The sequence below is a fragment of the Blennius ocellaris genome, assembly GCF_963422515.1.
Source record: "Blennius ocellaris genome assembly, chromosome: 9".
Lineage (NCBI taxonomy): Eukaryota > Metazoa > Chordata > Actinopteri > Blenniiformes > Blenniidae > Blennius > Blennius ocellaris.
Genome location: NC_137658.1, coordinates 22831215 through 22856185, shown reverse-complemented (window position 1 = coordinate 22856185; position 24971 = coordinate 22831215). Strand labels below are relative to the sequence as shown.

General features: G+C 45.2%; 1 protein-coding gene across 1 annotated transcript in view; it reads left to right on the top strand.

The window, feature by feature from the left end:
• Nucleotides 1-1523: 1523 nt before the first annotated feature.
• The window catches only part of uvssa (UV-stimulated scaffold protein A), a 33107-nt gene continuing 9659 nt past the window's right edge, over nt 1524-24971 (top strand). Inside the window, exons 1-9 of the mRNA XM_080502623.1 lie at nt 1524-1662; nt 2316-2427; nt 2668-2821; nt 2907-3083; nt 3193-3313; nt 3387-3743; nt 4027-4136; nt 4215-4343; nt 21083-21188. Of these exons, the coding sequence (XP_080358749.1) occupies nt 2318-2427; nt 2668-2821; nt 2907-3083; nt 3193-3313; nt 3387-3743; nt 4027-4136; nt 4215-4343; nt 21083-21188 (1264 nt within the window). The 5' untranslated portion in view covers nt 1524-1662; nt 2316-2317. The remainder of the gene's footprint in view (nt 1663-2315; nt 2428-2667; nt 2822-2906; nt 3084-3192; nt 3314-3386; nt 3744-4026; nt 4137-4214; nt 4344-21082; nt 21189-24971) is intronic.

Here is a 24971-nt window from a genome sequence, read left to right as displayed (position 1 = left end):
ACAATATAGCAGACTATTGGTGCAACAGAAAGTATAATAAGGGATGTAGGCAGTGTAGGTTTTGTTTATTTGTTTATTTGAACATTATATTTCCTCCAAGGCTCCTCAGTGCATGTGTGGTCTCTTCCCATGTCATTCTCTCCATGTTTCTGTGACAGACATTTGAAAGAACTAATTAGCAGATTCAGAAAAACAAAGTTTTACACATGGAAATACAATAAGCGACTATTGAAGCCTCATCGTTATAACAGGATGAGGCTCCACACTACACATTTCGCACTCCTGGTTGAACAGCAACATCCAACAAAACCAAAATAAACTAGACGAAATAATGAACTATCTGAATCGAGGAACAAAAACACAACACTAGCACAAATCAACACACAACAATTCCAACAATAACCCTCAATACCCTCCGGCAACACATAACCTGAACTCCCATCATGCCCTGCAGCGACCAACTCCGTGATCGCTACAATACTCTTCACCACTAGATGGCAACACAGAACTTTGACGGTGAAATGGAAACTTAACGAGAAAAACAAAAGCCATTTTTTTCCCCACACCTGAAAAACACAATTTTTAGCTCAGTTGGTTAGAGCGTGGTGCTAATAAGTTGAAGGTCACGGGTTCGATCGCCGTTACGGGCCATACAGTTTTTTTTAAGATCATATAAGATAAGATAAGATAAGCCTTTATTGATCTCACAATGGAGAAATGTACTTGTTACATTCTGCTCTTAAGGACACCCGAGATTAGGAAAGACAAGAATACTATAGTAAAAAAATATACCAGTGTTGGCAATGCAGGTTCAGTCCTAACAAGTGGTCAATTAGTGACGTAGATGCAGGGGTTATTGCACATACTGTTGCATGTTACTTTACAGTCTGGTTGTACAGTCTAACAGCAGTGGGGATGAAGGACTTGCGGTAGCGCTCCGTCCTGCACTGAGGGTGTCTCAGTCTGCCACTGAGAGAGCTCCTCAGCTCCTCTACAGTCCCGTGCAGTGGGTGGGTGGTGTTGTCCATGATGGAGGTGGCCTTAACTACCACCCTCCTGTCGCTCACCTCCTTCACAGAGTCCAGGGGGCAGCCTTCCGAAATAAGGTCAAGAGAGAGGTAGAACCAGAAGATGGCGGCAATGCAACATACATGGATGCAAACTGCCGTAAAACGAAGAAGAAGAAGAAGAAGAAGAAGAAGAAGAAGAAGAAGAAGAAGAAGAAGAAGAAGAAGAAGAAGAAGAAGAAGAAGAAGAAGAAGAAGAAGAAGAAGAAGAAGAAGAAGAAGAAGAAGAAGAAGAAGAAGAAGAAGAAGAAGAAGAAGAAGAAGAAGAAGAAGAAGAAGAAGAAGAAGAAGAAGAAGAAGAAGAAGAAGAAGAAGAAGAAGAAGAAGAAGAAGAAAAGTGAGTATGTGACGCTACATACTCACGTGCAGTAGGTGGCGCTATGCACCTGAAAGCTGTTTTGCAACTCGCCAATAAATGAAAGAAGAAGACGAGGAAGAGCTCGTAGAAATAAGACTGCTGACAATAAATTCTCTTCTGTGGTCCTACGCTTCACTAAACAACCTAAAATAATCCAAAACCGCATCTGTCATGGCTAAAATGAGACTCGGAGTTAATAACGGAGAGGTTTAGAGGTCTAGAACGAGAGAGGAGCAGGTAAGTTGACAATGTTTACATGTTATTAGCATTTTAATGCTAACAACATGCATGTTAATTCTGAGCTAGCTCACGCAAGTCTTTTATATTGTATTTATATACCAAATATAAAGCATGTAAACGACATATATTACCAATATACACACACTGTATGGTTACGTGTTGCATTTTGACAGCGACAACGCCCATGACAATATCTTGTTTTGTCATTTAGCTCTTTAATCTCCAGTTTATGTTGCGTTGTATTGGTTTATGCGGCTGCCAGGAAACTAGCTATAACTTGACTATAATAACGTACATATTTACATGGGAATGTTCATTCACACGCACTGTAATTGGTATAATTTAAACGGTTCATGACCAGTTCATGTCCCATAGATGTCATGTTGTCATGGTGGGTTTATCCCCCTTTTCTCACATTTTGAAGCACAATGAAAACACGGGTTACAGAAACACACCACATCCAGTGAAACACAAACAAAGGTTTACTTAATAAGGATGCGTGATTATCTTTGTGCCAGTTTTTCCAACTTGATGGCTTTGAGCCGCAGGATTTGTTGGCAAGTTGTTTGCGGTTCCTGGTTAATTGGTTCAGAGTGAATCTGCTTTGTCTTGTCAGAGATGTTGTGAGCTCTTCTATTGTTTCTGTTCAGGGATGGATCCGTCTCAGAGGGAGCGGATCTCCGAGATAGTGGAGGAGGTGACCACGTCGGGACAGCCCCAGCCGGACCAGGACAAGATGAAGGAGCTCAAGAAGATCTGCAAGTAGGACGACGCTGACGTTAGTGGTCACTGGAGCCAAAGCTGATTCTTATAGTTTAGCTGTTTGTATCGAAACTATGAAACGTGACATTAAAATATCAATTTCCCTTCAAAACTTTAAACATTTTCATTGTTTTTAAGGCCCAATGAGATTAACAAGGAGACCGAGTTTGTTCTTTAAAATCGTCACCCGGCTCAAGGTTCACTCCCCCTCTTCACCTCACCCCTGTGTTCCTCTCCCAGAGTCTCCAACGACTGTATCGACCACGTGTATCACTCGGTGATGTCTCAGCTGAACCAGGACCACGCCGAGATCCGTCTCTCCGCCTTCCAGATCGCCAGCGAGCTCTTCTCCAGATCGCACCACTTCAGGACGCTGCTGGTGGACAACTTCCAGGTGAGTGTGTCGCTGAGTGATGCACCTCCTCCTCCTCCGAGGGAGCTCCTCACCACCTCTATGCTCCTCCCTGCCCCTCCTGCAGGAGTTCCTGGAGCTGACCGTGGAGACGGACCTGGAGAATCCCCTCCCTCCTCCGAAAGAAGTGTCCCGGAAGCTGAAGGTGCTGGCCATCCAGACCGTGCAGGCGTGGCAGGTGGCGTACGGCTCTGCCTACAAGAAGCTGGCTCTGGGTTATCACTTCCTCAAGCAGGTGAAGAAGGTGAGGAGAAACAAACACACACACACACACAGGCTCACGCACACACACGGCAATGCAATCACGATATTTCTACTCCTGTACGACTTGGAGTGTGTGTGTGTGTCTTCAGGTGGACTTCCAGGATGTGGAGGCCCGGACAGTGGCCGAGCGAAGGAGGGAGGAGGACAGATGCACCAAGATGGAGAGGCTCTACAGAGAGAGGGTGGAGGTGGCCACCAAGGACATGGAGGGTAGATACCACCTCAGCCACATCACATGGGTCCCGCGTGTCCACCTCACATTAATACTTGTTTGTCTGTCAAGAGTCCCAGCAGGAGATCCAGGACACGCTCACAGAGATGGAAAGCTGCCTGAAGCTGCTCTTCCCCGACTTCAACCTCACAGACACGCCCCTGGACAACAGCAGCCCCCCGACTCCCACCAGGACCACAGAGGGTCCTCCAGACGAGGACAGTAACCCCCCGAGTCCAGCTCCTCTCAGGACCAACGAGGCTCCTCCAGATGAGGAGCAGCCCTGCTGCAGCAAGGAGCTGAGCAGAGGCGAGAGGAGTCCGGTGAGGGAGGAGGGTGAAGAGGAGGAGCCACCCGATAAAGATTTGTTCGTTAGGAATTCTGGGATCATCTCTCACTCCTACAGTTTGGACCTGAACCTCAGCCCTGGTCAGTTCACTCACATTTGTTGACACGTTACGACATTTTTGAAATGACAAGACAAGACAAGCGGCTGTCTGTCATGTTCAGAATAAGAAAAATGATCACGTGTTTAAAATACAGTTCTGAATAAAAAAGGGCTTTTTCATAAAAGCTGTAGTTCAAAGCGGTTGAAAGTGAGGTAATAGGCTGTGAGGTTATTTCGCCATTCTATTGACCAAATTGTCCGAATGAGGATGAAATGAGGAATCCTGGCAGAACGGACCGAGTTCATCCTTGTGTCGCCACGCAGGTCTTCACCTGAAGGAGACGGAGGACAACGAGCCGGTGGTTTCCACGGTGATCGACCTCCATCGTCTGATCACCACCAAACACCTGCCGGCGGTGCAGAGCTGGGTGCAGGTCGGTCCTCCGTCACACGGGGAGCGAACCGTCGTCCTGCAGTGTGTTTAAAGTGTGTGTGTGTGTGTGTGTGTGCAGGTGTTCACCCGGTCCAGAGCAAACCATCAGCTCCTCAGGAGGTCTCTGGATCTGAAAACGTCTCTGGAGGCTGTTCTGCAAAAACACCAGGAGCTTCACATTGACTACAACACCAGGGTCCGCAGAGTGGTACGTCCCACAATTGCATTGCAGCTCCTGGTTATTTGACACCGACACCAGGTCCTCAGAGAGGGTCTGACCCTAAAAGCCTCAGAGGAACCCGGCAGAACCAGCCTGTGATTGTTCAAACAATCAGGCTTAGAGCCTCTATAGCAGGGGTGTCAGACTCATTTCCACCGTGGGCCACATCAGCATCATGGCTGCCCTCAAAGGGCCACATGTAACTGTAAGACAGTATAAATGTAAATAAATAGAATGTAAAATAAATGTAACCACTCCTCAATTTTAAATAACTCCGACTTCATTACTTATTCATATTACAAATATTACATTTGTATTTGCATAGATATGAAAAAAATATATTAGCTAGTTGCTCTGTTGAGTCTAACTTTGACATACTTCGCTCTGCTTGGTGCCAAAATGTGGACGAATATTGTCTCTTTGACAACCGACTCTCCTCAGAACACTGAAGACAAACTCTTTTTTTTCTCCTGGAAGCACAAACATGTTTTCTCCTTCCCATCGTTCATGAAACATCCTTTCTTCTGCATCCATTTTTCTCTTCCTGGACATTTTGGGATCGTTTGTATTCCTAAATTCTACTTGGTGAAAATTGAATTGATGTTTATACAGTGCAATATTCACGGGTAGTATAATATTTATTTGTTTATTCATTTAATCGAGACGACACACATTAATGAACAATCGTATACAAATTGTACGCAAATTGTAAACGTGTCAGATTGGAGCAAAAATGTTAGTTTACATGTTTAGTATCATAAATTTGATTTCAAATGATTTGATTTCAAGGAGTCTCTATAAAGCTTTTCTACCGTGAACATCTCAGTACTCACAAGTAATCTCTCAAGCGGTCAGTTGAACTGGTGGAAAATAAATCCACTTTATTTCCGAAAACCACCACAGCTGACTGACTGACTATTTAAAATGAATCAAAACTGCTCCGAAGTCAAAATAACATCATCCTGGTAGCACGTTGCTCTTCTGAAATGTGTGTATTCATCCTCTTTGAATCATTAAGGATTCAAAATGTGGATTAAATGATTTTTTTCTTCTCATATTTGATACTTGAATAATTATCTTTGTGCTATTTGTATCTACAGAAGTCAGTGTAACTGACCTGATCCTGCGTAGTTCACTATTTGAAGCCAAAAATAAGTCCTTCAACACAAACCTTTTCCCAATATAATCTGTTATTTTCTACAAAGGGGCCTCGATGTAAGTTTTCAGAAGCGTGGACGTATGTTCAACATTAAATCTCTTCCAGATGTACAACAAAAAATAGAGTTTTTAACACAGAGCGGATGAGGTGGGTGTTGTTACGAAGCCTGACCACCAGGGAGCAGCAGAGCACCGTGCATGACAAGCGCCAGCGTCTTACCAAATATACAGTTAAAATGGAACACATACAATCTGAATCGATCTCTAAATTATTACCATGGAGGGAGGATTTTTTTTAACGTCAAATTAATGAGAAAATATACTCGCATTTGCTTTCTTTTAAGTTTTATTAAAAATAGGATTTGAATGAGAGTTGTGCACTAATTCTCCTCATGTGCACCATCTTGTGGTGTTGAGGAGAAATGCAACTCGTGGGGTGAATAGCGATGCTTCTTTAAAAAACAAAACAAAACAGAAAACATCTGAGGCAAAGTGACACAATCTTTCTTCAAATGAACCAAGAACATTAAAAAAAAGTTCCCGTGTCTTTAAGAGCTTAAAACCGTCATGCAGAGTTTTTACTGTGTTCACCAGAACTGTTCCAGTTATTTAATTTAAGAACTTTGACATCTTCATTAACAACTTAAAACTCCTTCAATTATTTTAGCTGGTCTATTCTCTTGTCCTTTTTAAAAAAAAATCTGTTCATAGCAGTTTTAAACCGGTTCAGCTGCTTTAGGGCTTTGTTTTTCAGGTGAATTCTTTTTAAGTAACTTTTAGCTGATTAGATGATTTAACTATTCCAGCTGCTTTAACTCTTTTAAGTTGCTTTTAGCTATTTTCGTTCTTTCTTTAGGAATATTTGGATTTGTAACTTTTTTTTTTTAAGTAATCTTTTTTGAGTTTTTAAGCATTGCTTCAGATGCTAAAAAAAAAGATGGCGATTATATAATAGCTCCATATTGAACAATTGTAGCTTTTTTTCCAATATTTTTCAACCATTTGACCTTTTTTTAGGCTCAATATTTTACTTTTGGTAGCAATTTCTCTTCCCTGTTTTAACTAAGGGTAAAAGCTTGCATTTTCAAATCTATTTTCAGTTGTTTTTAGTAATGCTGAACTGGCCCCGGTCCTTTTTCGGTGGAAAAGCACGTGAAGCAGCGCCCACTGCAGTGGCACCAAAGTGGAACTCCTCCGTAGGAGAGTTCACCACAGGCCGGCAATGGAAATCATTTTTAATGGCGGCGTTTCTATAAAATCCTCGGGCGCTTTCCCCTCTTCCCTCCTTGCAGAGTGCTCCTCGGGATCAGACATGCAGACTTATTTAAACACATCTGTTTTTACGAGTGTCTTCAGTCACTGAGGGCCCCATTCATACAGGCCAGGGCCTTGTTTACTGCTGATAACCCATCTTATCACGGCACAATGGATGTGGCCGCCTGTTTCCCCCCGCAGATAAAAAAAGAAAGACTATCCCTCTCCGCCCCTCCCTCCTTCTCATGTAGACATTCATCCTCTCAGTCGTGGAGCAGCGGCGTGCGGCTGCTCTGTCTCTCCTCCCTGAAATACACTGTGTGCACAATTATTAGGCGAGTGAGTATTTTGGCCGTCTCGTAATCTTTATGCACGTTTTCCCCAACTTCAAGCTGTATAAACTTGAGTGCTTATTGGATTTAAGAGTACCAGGCCATGTGTATTTGCGTAATGAGCGAGGGTGTGGCCTAAGGAGATCCACACTCTATATCAAGGTGTGCAGAATTATTAGGCAGCTTCTCTTCCTCAGGCAGAACGGGCCGAAAAAGAGTTTTAATGGACTCTGAAAAGTCGGAACATTTAAAAAAAAAAGAAAAGTCTTTCAGAGGGATGCTAAGATATTTGGGCGTGACCACAGAACCATCGAATGATTTGTTGCAAATAGCTAATAGGGTCGTAAGAAACGTGTTGAGAGAAGAAAAAAAGACGCAAATTAACTGTCAAAGATTGAAGAATAAAAGGTGAAGCGACCAGGGAACCCATTATCTTCCAGTGCGGCCAGATTCTAGAACCGCAACCTCCCCCCGGGGTGCCCAGAAGCACAAGGTGTTCAGTGCTGAGAGACGTGGCCAAGGTGAGGAAGGCTGAAACCACACCACCACACAACAAAACACACAAGTTGAAATGTCAAGAAATATCTGAAGGCAGATTTGTCAAAGGTTTTATGGACCGATGAGATGAGAGGGGACTCTTGATGGACCAGATGGATGGACCAGTGACGGACACTGAGCTCCACCTGGACTCAGAAGCCAGCGAGGTGGAGGTGGAGGTGGAGGTGGGGTACTGCTATGGGATGAGCTCGTTGGACCTTTTCGGGTTGAAGATGGCCTCAAAAGTCAACTCCCAAACCGACTGATGGTTTTTTAGACCACTTTCTTCAAGCAGTGGTCCAGGAGGAAGTCTGTATCTTTGAAGAAGACCATGATTTTTTTATGCAAGACAATGCTCCACTGCATGGCCAGCCACAGTAAACGCCTTAGGGATGGAAAAAAAAAAACAACTACTTTTTGCTGCAGGGGGTGCAGTCGTCTGGTGTGAGAGCGAATGAGGAAGGTCAAACCTCTCAAAGAAGTTGTTCAGCAGGGTTGCTTTATCCTTTGTCCTTCTTGTTCTGGTCCAGAAGGCCTTTGATGTCAGTTGCGATCCAGGGCTTGTTGTTGGAGAAGCAGCGTGGCCGTTCTTTCAGGAACCACAGTTGATGTCGTCTGTGGTGCAGTTAACAGCCACCTCCACCTCCGCTTCACCCAGAGCAGGCGATGGAGACGAGCTGTATGCATCCTTCACATTTGCATACAGCAGGTCTATTGTTTTGCCCCCCCCCCCCCCCCCCCCCCCGCCCCGTGTTGCGGTCCACACTTTGGGTGAAAGCAGCGAGTGTCGGGTCCGAATGTGCGCTAAGAACGTAGAGACATTGAGGGAAAAACCCCAAGTGTGTCCTCCAGGACTGGAGGGAGAGGGAGACAGAGCAATGACAGACTCCGCTGTATTAAATTACACTCTGCTCCAGGAGGAGGGCAAATTGGAAGTGATGGACCCACTGGGACTGACATTGTGTGTGTAAATATGTTTTTGGACGCTGTGGTATTCAGGAAGTGTAAGACAAATTAATTTCAGTTTAAAGAGCACAAAAACATAAAATATTGAGGAGATGGTGAACGGCCATATCAGAGGAAAAAGCCCCCATCTAAGAAAATTTCTCTCAGATATTAACAACAAAAGAAAGTTAGTAAAATCATGATGCACTTAAATAAGAGATCATAGAATTCATATTTTCAGACTCGGAAAACATAAAAAAAAAAAAAAAAGCTTTGTGTGTTTGCAGAAGTTCAAATTGAGACAACAGAAAATGTTCCCGTAAACTCGTCTTCCCACCAGATTCACTGTAATTCTGGTGAATTTTAAAGCTAAATGTGTGTGAATTAGGCTGTCTTAACAGTTATTCTAGAACAAATTGTGTATTCCAGGTAAAGAAAGCCACATTTTTGTGACAGTAAAACCTGTGATGTAGGGACGCCCTACAATCCAAGGCGAGGCGTCCCCTGAAGACAGGTGTCCCCCTCTTTGAAGGGACGGGTCATGAGGACAAATTGTAGGACCAGTTGATGTTGAACGAACCGAAGCAATAGTGAACTAATACAAGATGTATAGAATATGAATACATATATATGTATATAAAATTTATACAAAATAATTATTTAATAAGATTTAATTCAATTCAGGGACCACATACAGTTTCAGTTTCATCCTGAGCAACCAGACTGGTAAAATATTGCTTTAATAACCTTTAAATTTACACTTCAAAGTTGTTTTGTCATGGTCACAGTGTATGGAAGGAAATTATTTCTATATTTTTACAAGATCAAACAGTTTGTACTGAAAACGATTACAATCTCAACATAAAGCCAATTTTAATGAAACATTCTGATGCAAAATACAATATAATTTTTCAAAAAAACCCGGTAGAAATCCTTGATAACCTCCTTGCTTGGTGGGACCAGATTGGAGACTCTTGTGGTCGGTTATGTTCTCTGCTGCTAAGGGAAGGTGAAACTTCTGACCCTCTGCGGGGATTTTTTGGGATCGTTACGTTACGAAACCAACATGGAAGTGAACCAAAGGGCCTAAATATTCCAATAATCCGGTCCAGCCCAAATATTTTGACCGTTTCAGTGTCGCTTGAATTTTTTTTTTTAGCATGAAAGAGATTTCAGTGAGAGAACCAGCCTCTTGTTGAAGCAGCTCAGCTCCTCCTGCAGACTCCAGTTTCGGAGCGGTCCCAGCAGCAGTAACCGAGCAGAGCTGCGGGTAATTTCAGCAGAACGTATATAATAATGACTGTTTTGATCACAGATTGAGACAGCCTGGCAGTGGGGGGGGGGGGGGGGGGGGGGGGGGGGCAGACAGCTGAGAATAAGCTGCTTGAGAAAGAAAGATTTGGGAATCTCCGGGGCTGGCTAATAGACCTGCCAGGCTATGTTAGTGAAATAAAGATGTCACCTTATACATCATATAAGCTGACTGCTCCTCAGAGACAAAGGGGGGAGGAGGAGGAGGAAGGGGGGGGGGGGGGGGTAATAGAGTGAGGGAGGAGGAGGAAGAGGAGGAGGCATAGATCAGGGCAGGATCCCTGGGGATCATTTGGCGCTGTTAATGAATGGAAAGCGCAAGGTGGTAATAGAGATGTGGGATGTCACGGCGAATCAGAGGCCAAGCAGGTCGGACTCTGCGGGGAAGCTTGAGGCCTAATTAGTTTGTAAATATGTTGGAATCAATCAGGGTGGACGTGCGCAGCCGTAGATTAGACGGGACGGGAGAATGATTACGGCAGAATATCACTGTTAAGCTCACTGTGTCTCCAAATGTGAACGCCGGCTGATCCGAGAGGTGGTAGAAACACCTCAGAATATCACAGCCTGCTTTAAGAACATTACAAAAAAGAATAAAAAAATGTTGATTTGAGGTAAAGATACTCAAAATCACAAAACTGTGTGAGGAGGAGGCGAGATGTTTTGGAATCTTTTATCAGTTATTGGTCACTTAAAGATGAACTCCAGCATCACTCATAAAATCTTATTAAGTGAAATGTTTAAATGTAGTTTCCGTCGACTCCAGAGGCAACACGCCGGCCCGCCGGCCCCCAAAAACTGGTTCACCAGCGATCAAATCTGACCCGCCGGATGATTTGAACAAAATTGAGGCACCTGTTTCACGGAGGCAATTACACCCTCCATTGACCTGTCAGTAAAATATTGACAGTTGTCGATATGAGGTGTGAAAGAAAAACAAATACACAAATCGTGTTTTCTGCATAAACATATGTAAGCCTTGGCTCATCCACCCAAAAAAACGTCTAATGATGTCGCTTTGGTATGAATTACTAACACGCAACTGTGGTTGATTGGTTGATTTCAAAGACGTGAATGATTGAGATTAGTATTGAGGATAATCCAAATGGAACCTGGCCAGTGAACCAAGCCGTCCACCTATTTGATATCTTTTGTAAGGGCAGCTGAATTTAGTATTTGTAAATTTGCCCCCTCGATAATGTTTAGAGCACCCAAGGAATTTTAGGTGTTTAAAATTGAATGGAAAATCTGTAAATAAGCGGGGGGGGGGGGGGTGTTTACAGTAAGCACACTATACATGACACCAGCCCGACGTGGTTAGAAGAGCGTTTGTGTATAATGTGTTCATTAAGCCGGCTGTTTCCAAGTCGTCCTCGCTTACAGGAACTGTCGTGCGATAATGGCATCATTAAAGACGTTTTCTATTTCAGCTTAAATGTAGAACGAAATCATATGCGTGTGTGTGTGTGTGTGTGTGTGTGTGTGTGTGTGTGTGTGTGTGTGTGTGTGTGTGTGTGTGTGTGTGTGTGTGTGTGTGTGTGTGTGTGTGTGTGTGTGTGTGTGGCCAGGTGGAAAGCTATATTAACCTGTCAAAGCAGACAATGGAGACATCTCTTCAGGCTCTTTCACCTCCTCCTCCTCCTCCTCCTCTCCGTCCCCTCATCCTCCTCTTCCTCCTCCTACTGCTGCCGCTTCCTCTCCACCTCCCATCATCTTCCTTCTCTTCCTCTTCCATTTCTCCTCTTCCTCCTCTTCCTATTATGCCCCTCGCCTTCTTTCTCCTCAGTCTCCTCCTCCTTCTCCTCCTCCTCCTCCTGCTGCTCCTCTTCCTTCTCCTCCTTCCTTCTCCTCTCCTCCAGCTGTTCCTCCTCTGCCTGCCCCGATGTCGCCCTGTGTTGTTTAACCTGCCGCCCCTCCTGCTCCTGCCCTGTGTGATGTTAGTGTTAACCCCCCCCTCCTCCTCCTCCTCCTCCTCCTCCTCCTCCCCTGCCATAGTCCTGACTTATGGCTGTGCAGTAATAATTTGCCAGACCTTGGCAGGCTGAATGTACATTAGCATATAAATAGCAGATGCACTCAGTGCCCATCACAGTCGACTACATTTAATTTTTGGTTTATAAGATTGAATGGGTTTTTAAATGCAGTGCCATCAAACTTGCCAAGAGACAAATGAAGTCAGGGGAGCAGTTGTCTGAGGCGGTGCCCTCACATGGTTTTTATGAAGGATAAGAGTCTTACTTGAGGAGATGGAGAAGAGGGGGGGTGGAGGGGCAGGGTGCGTTGGGGGTTCACACGCACACACACACACACACACACACACACACACACACACACACACACACACACACACACACACACACACACACACACACACACACACACACACACACACACACACACACACACACACACACACACACACCTGTGGAGGCTGCAGAGTGCTTTTAGTGAGCAGAAGCTCACGTTCAGGTTTGTCCTTACTTGGGTTGCACCGATACCGATACCAGCATCGGGTATCGGTTCGTTACCAACCATGAGTACTCGTAATCTTTCTCGTAAAACTGCCACCAATACCCCAACACCCGATACCACTTTATGGCAGCACGTGGTTTATGGCACTTCACTGTTTTCTTACAGTATATGTGGCAGGCCCATTCTAGAACAAATTTTGAATGTCAGTATATCTTCATGTAGTAATGTTGTTCAAATAACGTCTGTGGGAAAAAAAAAAAGTGTAATTGATCCGTACCGTAGCCGGAGCCAAATCTAGTGTGCATTTTCCCCGCAGAAAATAGGTTAAAAAGTAGGCGGGTTTAGAGCTCCGCAGATATGTGACGTTGCAGCAGTCGTCTCAGCCGAGGTCGGCAGATCTGGACCTTATGGATCCTCTGTTGTTGTTTACGTCCTCCACTTTGCACGAGTTGTTTAGTTAACTTTAAAAAAAAATATTTGTAGCCACAAAGCTGCAGCTACAACTTCTGTGTTGATTCCGAGAGAGCGAACGCCAGTCGAACCGGCTTTGTGCCGCCGAAGTCCCGGCCTCCGTTCCCGCCTTGCCTCTGCTCATTCAGGACCAACATGAAAGTTGCACAGCAAAGAAAAACAAAATACCAAACAACCAAGTGCAAAGCTGAATATGTTAACAACAGAGGATTCATAGAGCCGACATATTAAAATGTTGAAGGCGTGTAGTAAATCACTGACTAATCAGCAGACGGCTCCTCAAAATCAGACCCGTTCTATGGTCCTGAGTACCTCAAAGGAAGGGCGGCGGGAAAGCGTCAACCTTTGGCGTGATTGTTTCCGGAAAATCCCAAATTCTGTAAGTGGAAACCTGAACCCTAAAAGACTATACCAGTCCATTCCCGCACTTTTTGTGTGGTGGAAACGGGGCTTAACATACAGCCGGCGGGCCCCGGCGGGGCCATCTGAGGGTCACATCCAGCCATAGGGGTGGGGTAACTTTTTGAAGATCCAACTCAATGCTCAGCTTGTTTTAGTAAAACTAGCAGCGCTCATCCATTATGTCAAATTGTACTTCACATTAAAACACATTTTCTGTATTCACAACATGTAGCCACCAGCTAATGCTAAACATTTAGCCACCAGCTAATGCTAAACATTTAGCCACCAGCTAATGCTAAACATTTAGCCACCAGCTAATGCTAAACAAGTAGCCACCAGCTAATGCTAAACATTTAGCCACCAGCTAATGCTAAACAAGTAGCCACCAGCTAAAGCTAAACATTTAGCCACCAGCTAGCAGTTGCAATAATCTGTGAAATGTGAATAAAAAAACCAAAAAAAACGGGAAGCAATGCTTTTCAGAACAAAAACAACTTCTATGTTGGAATTAAGAGATTTTACTACTTCATGACTAATGTCGGCTTATCTGGCGCATCATAACACAGGAAAATTAATGAGTGAGAATGGAATTGTTTCTATTTACATGTCATGATCGTCGAGGCCTTTTTAATGGAGCGTTGTGAATTAAAGCCGGCTGTATCTTGCTGTGTTAGTGGCAGAAAAAACAACAACCCCTGTAATATCCATCGTGTCAGAGTGAATTGAATGTGTTAGTCCTGGATTATTTGTGGAGTAGCAGATTAATGGAGAGCATGACGTGATTTCAGCCCATTTCCTCCCCGATGTTCAGTTCGTTAGATGGCCTCCTCGGCCATCACAGCAGTTTTATTCCCCAGGTAACATATGGCCGTTCTTTTAGCAGCCGATTCCAGCACATCGCTTTTTATTTGGTTGTTAAAGCACTGCTTATTTTTCTTCCTCTTGCTCTTTTCCCATTAGAAATCTCCTTTCTTTTATCTGTGAGTAAACACTGCCATTACAGTAACACATCTCCCTGCATTACATAAACAACTTTTTTTTTTTTTTTATACTGCCGCACCGAGGAACTCTTTTTATTTCTATCTGTTCCTGTTTTTAATGTTATACTTACCAATATTTGTTTTGTCCCTTTTCCTATTACACTGACACATGGCTGCACTTTACTTTCCCCATCCCTTCTAATTTGTCGGCTAAATCTGGAGTTTGGGTTTACGAAGCCTCTTTTTTTTTTTCTTTTTTTTTATCTCCTCTGTGTTACTGTGTGATTTTCACCCCAGAGAATAAACCAAAGCTCGGTTAAAATGCAAAATAGACCCCCCCCCCCCCCCCACACACACACACACACACACACACACACACACCCTTTCACCCAGCCAGGCAGCAGAGACGACACGCCGGGAATGGAGGCCATATTTTAGCGAACCCTGCGCTACTCGTCAGCAAAATGTTTCTGGAGGAAAGCTAATTCTGCTGCGAGACTTACAGCTCTGCCACGCCGGCCGACAGCACCCGATGCTATCAGGATTAAATTAAGGTGAATTAGAGACAAAGAGGCAGGAAGAGGGGGGAAAAGGGATGATGTTAGGGCAGGATTTTCTCCCAGCCGGGCGATCACTTCTTCGTCTCAGGTCATTGATCAGAGCAGAATAAACCAGCCGGGATTAAAGTAGACGAGCACGAAACCTGCGCGTGGGTGCGTGCGTGGATTCATCGTCCTCCGAGGATGAAGGGGTGCAGCACTGCAGTGGAGTAATGGACAAAGTTTGCTTTGGTGTTTAAAATGTTACACTTGTGTTTATCTGCGGCAGCTGAAATAAACAGAATGAACAGAAATAGTCTGTGGGGAATAAATATGTAGTGAAAACTCGAGGTTTCAATAAATTGTTTGAGTCTGGATTGACATGGATGGATTGTCTAAAAACACGGGATTAAAAGGTAAATTATAACAAGTTCATCAATATTTTCCAATATTCAGTTTTATGATTGAATTTGGAATTATGTAGAAATACATATTCCAGTGAAAAAGTAATAAAAAATCAGAATACAGTATTTAGCGGTGTCCAACTTACTTACCCTACGAGGCGGTATGGCTCGGTTGGTCGAGTCGTCTCCCAATCGGAAGGTCGCAGGTTTGATTCCCATCTCTGCCTGCTTACGTACCGAAGTGTCCTTGGGCAAGACACTGAACCTCAAACTGCTCCCGTTGGCGTGACGGCACCTTGGCATGGCTACAGCCTCATGTGGTGTGTGAATGGGAGAGTGTGATGAGCGAAGTCGCCATAATAATCTTTGAATTTAAACTTTAGTTTTTATTGGTTGTGATGCAGAGTATACAATAGGAAAATGTCCATTTTCATAAAAAAAAACAAAAACAATTGCTCCAGAAAATCACGACCATCTCACCTCGGGTCTCAGTGGCAGACTGATGGAAGCCAGACTGCCATTTTGTGCCGTCGGCCGGTCCGATCGCCATCATGTTAACATTCATGTTGAGTGTGCACTCCAAATATTTTTAATGATAATGTAGCGTTGGATATGAATTCCGTCTGTGTGCATCCTTTATTCTTTGAGAGCTGCCTCCATAAAATATACATTTAATTGTACTTGATTCTATTTTTCACTCCATACGTGTGTACATTTCAAATCATAAAGATGCCTCGTCCCTTCCCAGACCCCCCACAGAGGGAAGGGGAGGAGGATTAATGAGAGCTAATTAGACTTTAATTGTTGAGCTGCTTGTTAACTGAACACTGCTTATTGTAATATGAAGCCTTTTAATTGGTCTACATGTGCTGGATCAAACAGTGCACACAGGTTCTGCGACACGGCTTACTGACTCCGACCTACCGCTCAGCTGTGTGTGTGTGTGTGTGTGTGTGTGTGTGTGTGTGTGTGGTGGTGGTGGTGGTTTCACTGATCATTCAAGGACTCTTCATTTGTAAACTAATTCTTACATTTTAATGGGCTTTATCAGCAGTGGCACACACAGCAGCCCTCTATCACACACACACACACACACACACACACACACACACACACACACACACACACACACACACACACACACACACACACACACACACACACACACACACACACACGCACACACTAATGAAAAAGAGGCCCTTGGGAATATGAGGTTAGTTTAACGTTCGATTTTACTGCGCCTCATAACACTAATCACTGTGATTATTATGCTGCTAAAGTGGAGCGTGTGTCTTGGTGTGTGTCCTCAGCTGTGAAAGGAGTAGAAGAACACACACACACACACACACACACACACACACACACACACACACACACACACACACACACACACACACACACACACATTTGTGTTATGGAAATGACCCCTGTGTGTGTGTATAAGAGGTGTTGTGTTCTGCATTGTAGCCCAGCCAATGGCTAACAGCCTTGGCATAAAATTAAAAACCATAAATTTAGCATTATGCTGATAGCAGCACACACACACACACACACACACACACACACACACACACACACACACACACACACACACACACACACACACACACACACACACACACACACACACACACACACACACACACACACACACACACACACACACACACACACACACACACACACACACACACACACACACAAGAGCGAGAGAACAGGGATGTGCCAGCTCTATGTGTGTTGTTATTTGATGTCTTTGCCTGGTTGTGCGCATCAAGCGTCCTCACGTTCATGACAAACACATCCAATTATGTTTAAAGCAATTTTCCTCAGAACCCTGAGGAAGGATAAAACTTTTTCACGACATTTGTCCATCTCATCCTTACACATAACAGCAAAGAGTTGAGCCTCATTTCTCGATCATTTCCACTTAAATTTGAAACGCTGATCTCGAAATGGGATCACAGTTGGCTCTTTTCCCATTTTTTTAGCTGCAAGTAAAATCTGAAATTCAAAGTGTGGCGGCTTGATACACGTTTTGTCAGTAAGATTACTGCCGTTTTCCATACGTCAGGTAGATTTCCTGTATGTGTTTTATTAAAAAGTCTTTTTAAAATGCTTCTTATTCCCCCCTGAATAAAATCACTATTAGGTACAACCTTTGAGTGTATAAACGAGCATTAAAACTAGCACACGTCAAGCGTCAGTTTCTCTCCTAACCCTCCATCTTTGTGGCAAAAAGTTACACATATTAAAAAAATTGTTAAGAAATCAGCATAAAGTGAATATCTTGACCCGGAGTGTCTATATCTACCGGCGTCATCAGGTGATCCATTCCTGTCAAAATCTTCTCGCGAAGACGAAAGCTAGGATTCATAGAACCATAGTTACATACATAACTTTTGTTCTGTTTCATCCTTCCAGACTGCCAGAGGTGGTGCATTAACACTGAACAATTTATACTAGAAAGGTCACAAAGAATCCTCACCTACTCAAGGGCCTGAAACTGGACAATTCAGCCATTACCACAGACTGGACACCCGCCACATTCACCACATAGAAACGTCCAAAGGTGCAGGATGAGGACCAGATCGCTGCAGTACAGATGTACTGCAAGGGAACGCCCCTCAAGGCGGCCCGTGATGCAGCCATGCCTCTTGTAGAATGGCACTTTATGCCCTGAGGCACCGGGATGCTTAGTTAATGATAGGCGTACTGAAGGACCTCCACTATCCAGGTGAGAGAGTCTCTGTTTAGAAAGCGCGGTCCCCCTTCTACAGCCTCCATGGCAGATGAAAAGGCTGTCCACAGGCTAGCCATCAGTTCCATGTAAGCCTTAAGTGTGGGGCACAACAGCATTGATGGCACGCCCTTCCCCCCTAAAGGCAACCATCTCGATAGGCTGGTTCACATGATGAGGGGGTAACCGATTGGGAAAAAATGAAGGATTTGGCCTCAGACTCACTCCAGAGCCATCAGCCTTCCAGCGCAAACATGCCTGGCTCACTGACTGAGCACACAGCTCCCCAACATGTTTTTTTTCATTGTCACAGCAAGTAGGGAGGCTGTCTTGAGAGACACCCTCTTTAAATCAGTGTCCCAGCGGCCCGAAGGGTTGCTGGGAAATAGATCGAATGACAGTTTGCAAGTCCCATGATGGCATCTCCTGGACCCGGACTAGTCTCAGCTTCTGAGTCCCTTTCAGAAACTGCTTCACCGGATAATGCGAGCCCACTGACTGGCCATCCACCTTGGTATGACTGGCCGAGATAGCAGCCAAATACAGTCTGAAGGTGGAAATAGTCCTGTTTCTGTCAAAAATGGACTGCAGGAAACGCAGTAAGCCACCACTGAACATGTCTCTGGTACCTCGTTGTGAGAGATACACCACTCCACAAATAGCTTCCATTTGTTAGTGTAGAGCTACCTGGTGGCTGGTGCCCAGCAGCCGATTAGTGCTGGGGTCCAATTGCAGGCTGTTCACCCATACCAGAGGGGGTCGCAGGGTAAGAAGCCCAAGTGGTACAGCCATGGATGTCGAGGCAAGCATCCCCATGAGTCACAAGATCGAGCCATACTGCAGGAGGCTCCCGCACTGGAAATGCCGTAGAAGGCTTAAGATAGCAGACACCTGCTCTGGAAAGAGGGAAGCCCGCATTAATGAGGAATCCAGCACCAGCCCTATATACCTCGCAACCTTTCCGGATACGAGGTAGCTCTTGGCATAATTCACCTTGAGGCCGAGATTGCCCATGTGACTGAGGAGAGCCGCAATGTTGCTCAACGCCTAGCAGTCATACAGATAGTGGAGTATAGTTACTCTGCTGGCCAGTAAAGGCCTTTTTATGCTGCCATTGTCTGTGAGTGTCCGGGAGTACGCAAGTGTCCGCCAGTGTCCCTGGGGCGCACGCGATTGTGGCCATGCTCCACTCTGGGCTCACTTCTGTGCGCATCTCATAACGTAACAATCCTGAAAATATCTCCGCTTCTCCTGTCCAGCATTTTCCACCGTTCCTACAGTTCTCAGCCGTGTGGCTATCTTGATTTGCTTTTAATTAGTAATTCTTCAGACAAGGAGATAGAGGATCTCCTCGCACAAATGTCCGGTAGGCTTTGGCGCATGCGCGATCGGCCCGCACAAGGGTTGGAGCGGACACTCGCATACGGGGGCGAATGACGATTCTGACCTCACGAGTACCTTGCGTACTCGCAGACATTGGTAGCCTGAAGAGGCCTTAATGGTGACAGAATAGCTGCCACACACCGGGCAAATTTACATGGGGCCAGAAAGAGCCCAAACAGTAGAACCCTGAACTGATAAACCTTGTCCATGACCAAAGGAACTGTCTGTGATGAGGGGCAATGGGAACATGAAAGTATGAGTCTTTCAGATACACTGTCACCAACCAGTCTCCAGGTAAGACAGTTTGAAGGATGTTTGCCTCACGCAGCATATGGAAGGGGAGAACTTTGAGAAACCCTTCAGCCCCCTTAAATCCAGGACTGAACGAAATCCACCCGCTTTCTTGGGCACAAAAAAGTAAGGGGAGTAAAACCCGCTGAGGCAAGCCTCCGGTCTCACTAGCTCGATGGCAAGAAGGGTGGTCACATTGTGACATAGCACGAGGGATTTCGTGGGATCTGACCACAGTGCGTTTGATCCCGCTGAAAGTAGGAGGCTGACGTCGGAACTGTAACGTGTAACCCCTGGATAATGTGGACACTACCCAAGAGTCTGTGGTCTGTTCTTCCCAGCAGCGGAGTTGCTCCTGGGAAAAGAGTGCAACTCTCGGCCCCTGAGGTTCAGGTTCTACCTCCCTTGCCTCTTAGGGCCCTAGGGGGCGGCAACTTGGTCCAGAACCCTTAGGCCCCTGAGCATATGAACGTGCTGCTGCACAGCATTGCCGATAACCTGGCACAGTGGTCTGTGAGCCCCTGCACTGCCCAGACATGCGAGCGGACAGCAGTGGGTGACCTGCCGCTGACTGGCAAACTGTTGCCTTGCCTGACCAACCTGCACACTATGCTCCAAGGCTTGCGATGCCACTGGGCCAAATGTCTGGCCTGGAACAACCTGAAGAGAATGTGGTGTTCTGTGGCATGACTTGGATAGGGGGGACTGTGCCAGCCAGACCTGGTGATGTGTTACCAACTTATCATCGACATCAGCCTGCCCAACTCCCTGGTCTTAAATACTAATGTCTGTACTGAGGCATCGCTGAGGGACTGGGCCGGGGGCAGTGTGCATCCGGGCAGGCTTCACTGGAGGGAGCTGTTCCAAGCCATAGCTCCCAGCATCTGTACCTGCCACGTACTGTGGTATCCTAGCCACACTTGAAAAGGGAAAACAGTGAGTCACAGCTCCGAGCGGACGAGAATAGTTGAGGTGCCAACCTTAGCTATGAGCAACAAGCCATGAATAGCAAATACAGACCTGCTATCATAACCACAATCGTGAGAAGATAGGAGGAACAGATCACCTGAAGATGCCGATAGATATAGACGCTCCGGGTCATCCAGAGTTCACGGGTGACTTTGTTGATATAATTAGTCGACCTGTGCATGAGCAAGATGGAACATCCCGTGCTTAAAGCACCACCTCTGGCAGTCTGGAAGGATGAAATAGAACCACATTTTTTTAATGATACTGCCATTCCAGTATAAACCCATGATTCACCCAGGAGAAACGTAGTTCGGTTTGAGTTTTTTTTTGTTGTGTTTTCTTATTGTGGGTTCATCAATGAAGTACCTGTATCATCATCAGATGTATGTTTGATGAGGAACATGAGGGTGAACTGAAGGGTTTCTGTCGTCTACGTGAGATGCGCTATTTTTAAAGTCAAGAAAAAAATTCAAAGTGCTCCTGTTGTGTTTGAAATGAAGCTGACTGTGAGCTAAAGCGGAGCTGCTCTTCATCAGATGAAAGCTGGAGACGACGACGACGATGATGATGACGACTTTGAAGAGGTTCCTGAAAAAGAAGGCTACGAGCCTCACATTCCAGAGCACCTACGGGCTGAGTACGGTGAGTTTACAAACGCACACACACACACACACACACACACACACGCTTGCTTGGCTGCGCTCCTCCGATCTGCCGGCACGTGCATAAACAGTCAGGTTAAGCTACAAAAGGAGACCTGCCGCTGCTCTAATCTACGGAGATTCACACATGTGGTCTACAAACAAACAGGCACATGCTAACACACACTCTTCAAAGGGCTGGCCTCCACCAGCTGGCGGTGTGCAGGTGAAGGGCTCTCCAATGCTCTCCAACTGGATTTATTTGTGTGAGTGTCACAGCAAGTGAAGATGAAGCAACTCTCAAATGAACGTCTTCAGGACACCCTCATTAGCGTTCCGTAATCTTTAGTTTTGTCTGATCTTCTCGTTGAACTTCCTGTGACGCAGAACAGCTGATTTAAGGACGGTTCTGTGCCAGCTGTGCAAGGATGTAGTGCTGCATGCAGCGTGGCGCTCCGTGGCTGCACGTCAGAACAAATGGATTGTAAATAGAGAGCAGAGCAAGAAGGGTTCCGCATTGCCTTGTTAGATTCAGTCTTGCCCAGGATTCAATAGCTTGTGTGAGCAAGTCTTCCTCCAAGCTACAATATCAGACTGTAGTGTTCACTGATGTTCACTGATGTTCTACAGATATCAGGAGCAGAAAACTCCTCTGTCTGTTTGATTTGCACTGGTTCTGTTTTGTGTGCTGTGGAATTGAACCTTGGTAAAGCTGTAAAAACGAATTTTTTGAGCAAATATTAATAAAAACATGTCGAGGCCAGGCCACTCGCTTTCTGTGCTTCGTTCCAGTTGCTGAAGGTCTTAAGAATTTATGTTAGCAAGCTTCAGAAACTCTGTGGCAGCATCCAGTTAATCTGTTACCAACTCGCTCTGAGGAAAAATAAAACCATTCAAATGTATTTCTCTCACAAGAAAATCATACCTTATATCTAATATATAATCAATATATAGAACCGAATTATGCAGAATACAAGTCATACTTTTTTCTTTGTTGTCGGCTCGTCCTTTTATGACTAAAAAGTTCAGATTACTGCAGTAATCTGCACAGGAAAGTTACAATAGATATGTGCTTCCCACATATTTTCAATGGATCCTAAGAACTTATACCGAAAAAAATTATTACTAAATTTGCCATATTATAAGTTACTCTTTCTTCTGTTGTCTGCTCCTCATGCAAGTGACTTGACTTGTCAAAATCAGCAGTAACTCTCCACTAGATGTCACTGTATGACAGCAGAAATCTGCTACAGTAAAAAAAAAAAAGAGAGAGCTGCTAAAGTGTAACTCGTCCCGGGCCGGTGAGGAGCTGACCTATTTTCTCACGCCGTCTTCTGACTGTTGAGTGTTTTTTTTTGTCTGATTTGGAATGCAGTGCAGCTTTTGTAATGGAGACAGATAGTAGCTTTTCCTCCAGCATTTTCCCTGTGTATCACTGACAGATGTGCCCTGTCAACACATCCATTTCCCTTCTCTCTCCCTCTCTCTCCCTTTCTCTCCCTCTCTCTCTCTCCCTCTCTCTCTGTCTCTCTCTCTCTCTCACACACACACACACACACACACGCACACACACACACACTGTCGTCAGCAGCTTCATATGAATGGCTGTTGTCTCGCTGCTCCCTCTCACATGCGACCTGGATCATGTCTAGCCTCCAGGCAGCATGCTGGATTACAGATCAAATGTGGAGATCAATAACCCGGTGCCAGCTTGCTTTATTGCTACGTCAGCTACATTCCCACTTTTCCTTTTTTTTTTTTTTCCCCTCCTCCATAAGTATCACACGGTATTACAATGCTGTTATTATCCTAATCAGCCGGCAGGACGGCGCTCCGGGCCAGAGCAAGGGCGTGCTGGCGCTCCTCCATCACTCGTATGGAAGCAAATGTGTCGCCGTGTGTCTCACTGCGCCTGACTGTATTTATGTGCCCGCCTTAATGACACCGTCAGAGATCATACTGTTGACACAGCACGCATTGTTGGATCTGCCGTGCTGTTGCGGCCACGTCGGCGCCCTCTGACCTCCGCCTGGCGCTTAACAGCGGCTTCCCTTGGTCTTTGCATTCACACCGAGCCTCGTCTGTACCTGAGCCCCCCCACCCCCCCCCCCCCCCCCCCCACTCCCCTCCATCACTAATCAATTAAATCTTACACTAATTAGATTGTATCTGATGGCCCAGACACACCTGACAGCGACGCTACAATACACTACAGTGCTGAGATATATTGGCATTTTTACAGTCGGCTGACTTCTGAATGTGGAGACGTGCATTCCCACACTCACTGTGCAATAAAAGAGCTGAAACAATTGTCATGTTTTGGGATGCTATTTCTACGAAGAACTCTGCTCGTGAGCTAAATTTGTTGGATCAGTCATTAAACGGTCAATTCCACTGTACTTCTATACACTTTAGTGGAAATCTTAAAGCGAGGCTGAAAGACATCATTTTCAAATAGCTCCGGTGTTTGATGCCACAAATATGTCAAAGACCACATGGAAGCTGACCTCCACACAGTTTCCCAGAGCAAATTGTAAAGACGAATCTAAACAAGCACGTGAGATCGTCCAGCGACGATTGTTCTCCCGTCGTCCTTGGCGAGGCATCCTTTTTCCTCCTGTCATATCATCCCCTCGTTTTTTTTCCTCTCATCACCGTGGTCTTTCTCATCACGTTCATCATTTTTTTTCTATATTTTCTCTCTTTGTTTTCTCCTCTCCCAATTCCTCCAGAGTTCATCTGCTCCCGTCTCTCTCTGTCTCTCTCTCTCTCTCTCTCCCCCCCTGTTTTGTCATCCTGATTATCAGTCCTCTTATCCCCCTCTCTGGTGTCAGGACATTCTCTCTCTCTCTCTCTCTCTCTCTCTCTCTCTCTCTCTCTCTCTCTCTCTCTCTCTCTCTCTCTCTCTCTCTCTCTCTCTCTTCTCTCAAATTAACATTTTAATTACAAGCCCTGCTTAACCCGGGAAAATCAATACCTCTTTCCGCCTTTCCTCTGCCTCTCTTTCTCTCCAACCCTCTTAACCCCCAATTTTTTTTTCTCTCTTTCTCAAGCAACCCCCTTGGATGGACACGCGCACACACACACACACACACACACACACACACACACACACACACACACACACACACACACACACACACACACACACACACACACACACACACACACACACACACACACACACACACACACACACACACACACACACACACACACACACACACACACACACACACACACACACACACACACACACACACACACACACAATCCATCTGTGTGCATCTTAACCACAACATCCAGACAAACCTCTGCCATTTGGCCGTCTGAATAGAGCAGATTGAGTCAGTATTTCACCATCCGACACAGAGAGGATAGGAGGGATGATAAAAGGAGAAGAGAGAGAGAAAGGGGGAGGGGGGGGGGTTAATTGCCGGTCACTTGATTATTGACATATTTGAGAATAACTTTTAAGAAGTAAACTGCAAAAATTAGTTACAACTAAATGTAATTGTGAAAATGTCTGAGCAGCGAGTGTTTGGCCTCAACCTGTGGTCCAAGACCCCGGCAGAAGAGAATAAGACGCTCTAAACATGAACAAATAATTAGCATTATCATTCCTACGGACAGACGACCACACTGGATTGCTATCCCAGTGACTGTCCATCTGTAAAACTAGCAGGTCCCAGGAGAATGTGGACTGGGAGTCATGACTCTGGCTTCTAGAGCTTGACGCCAGCAGGATGTTCTGGGCACGGCACACACTATTTGTGCTCCTGGG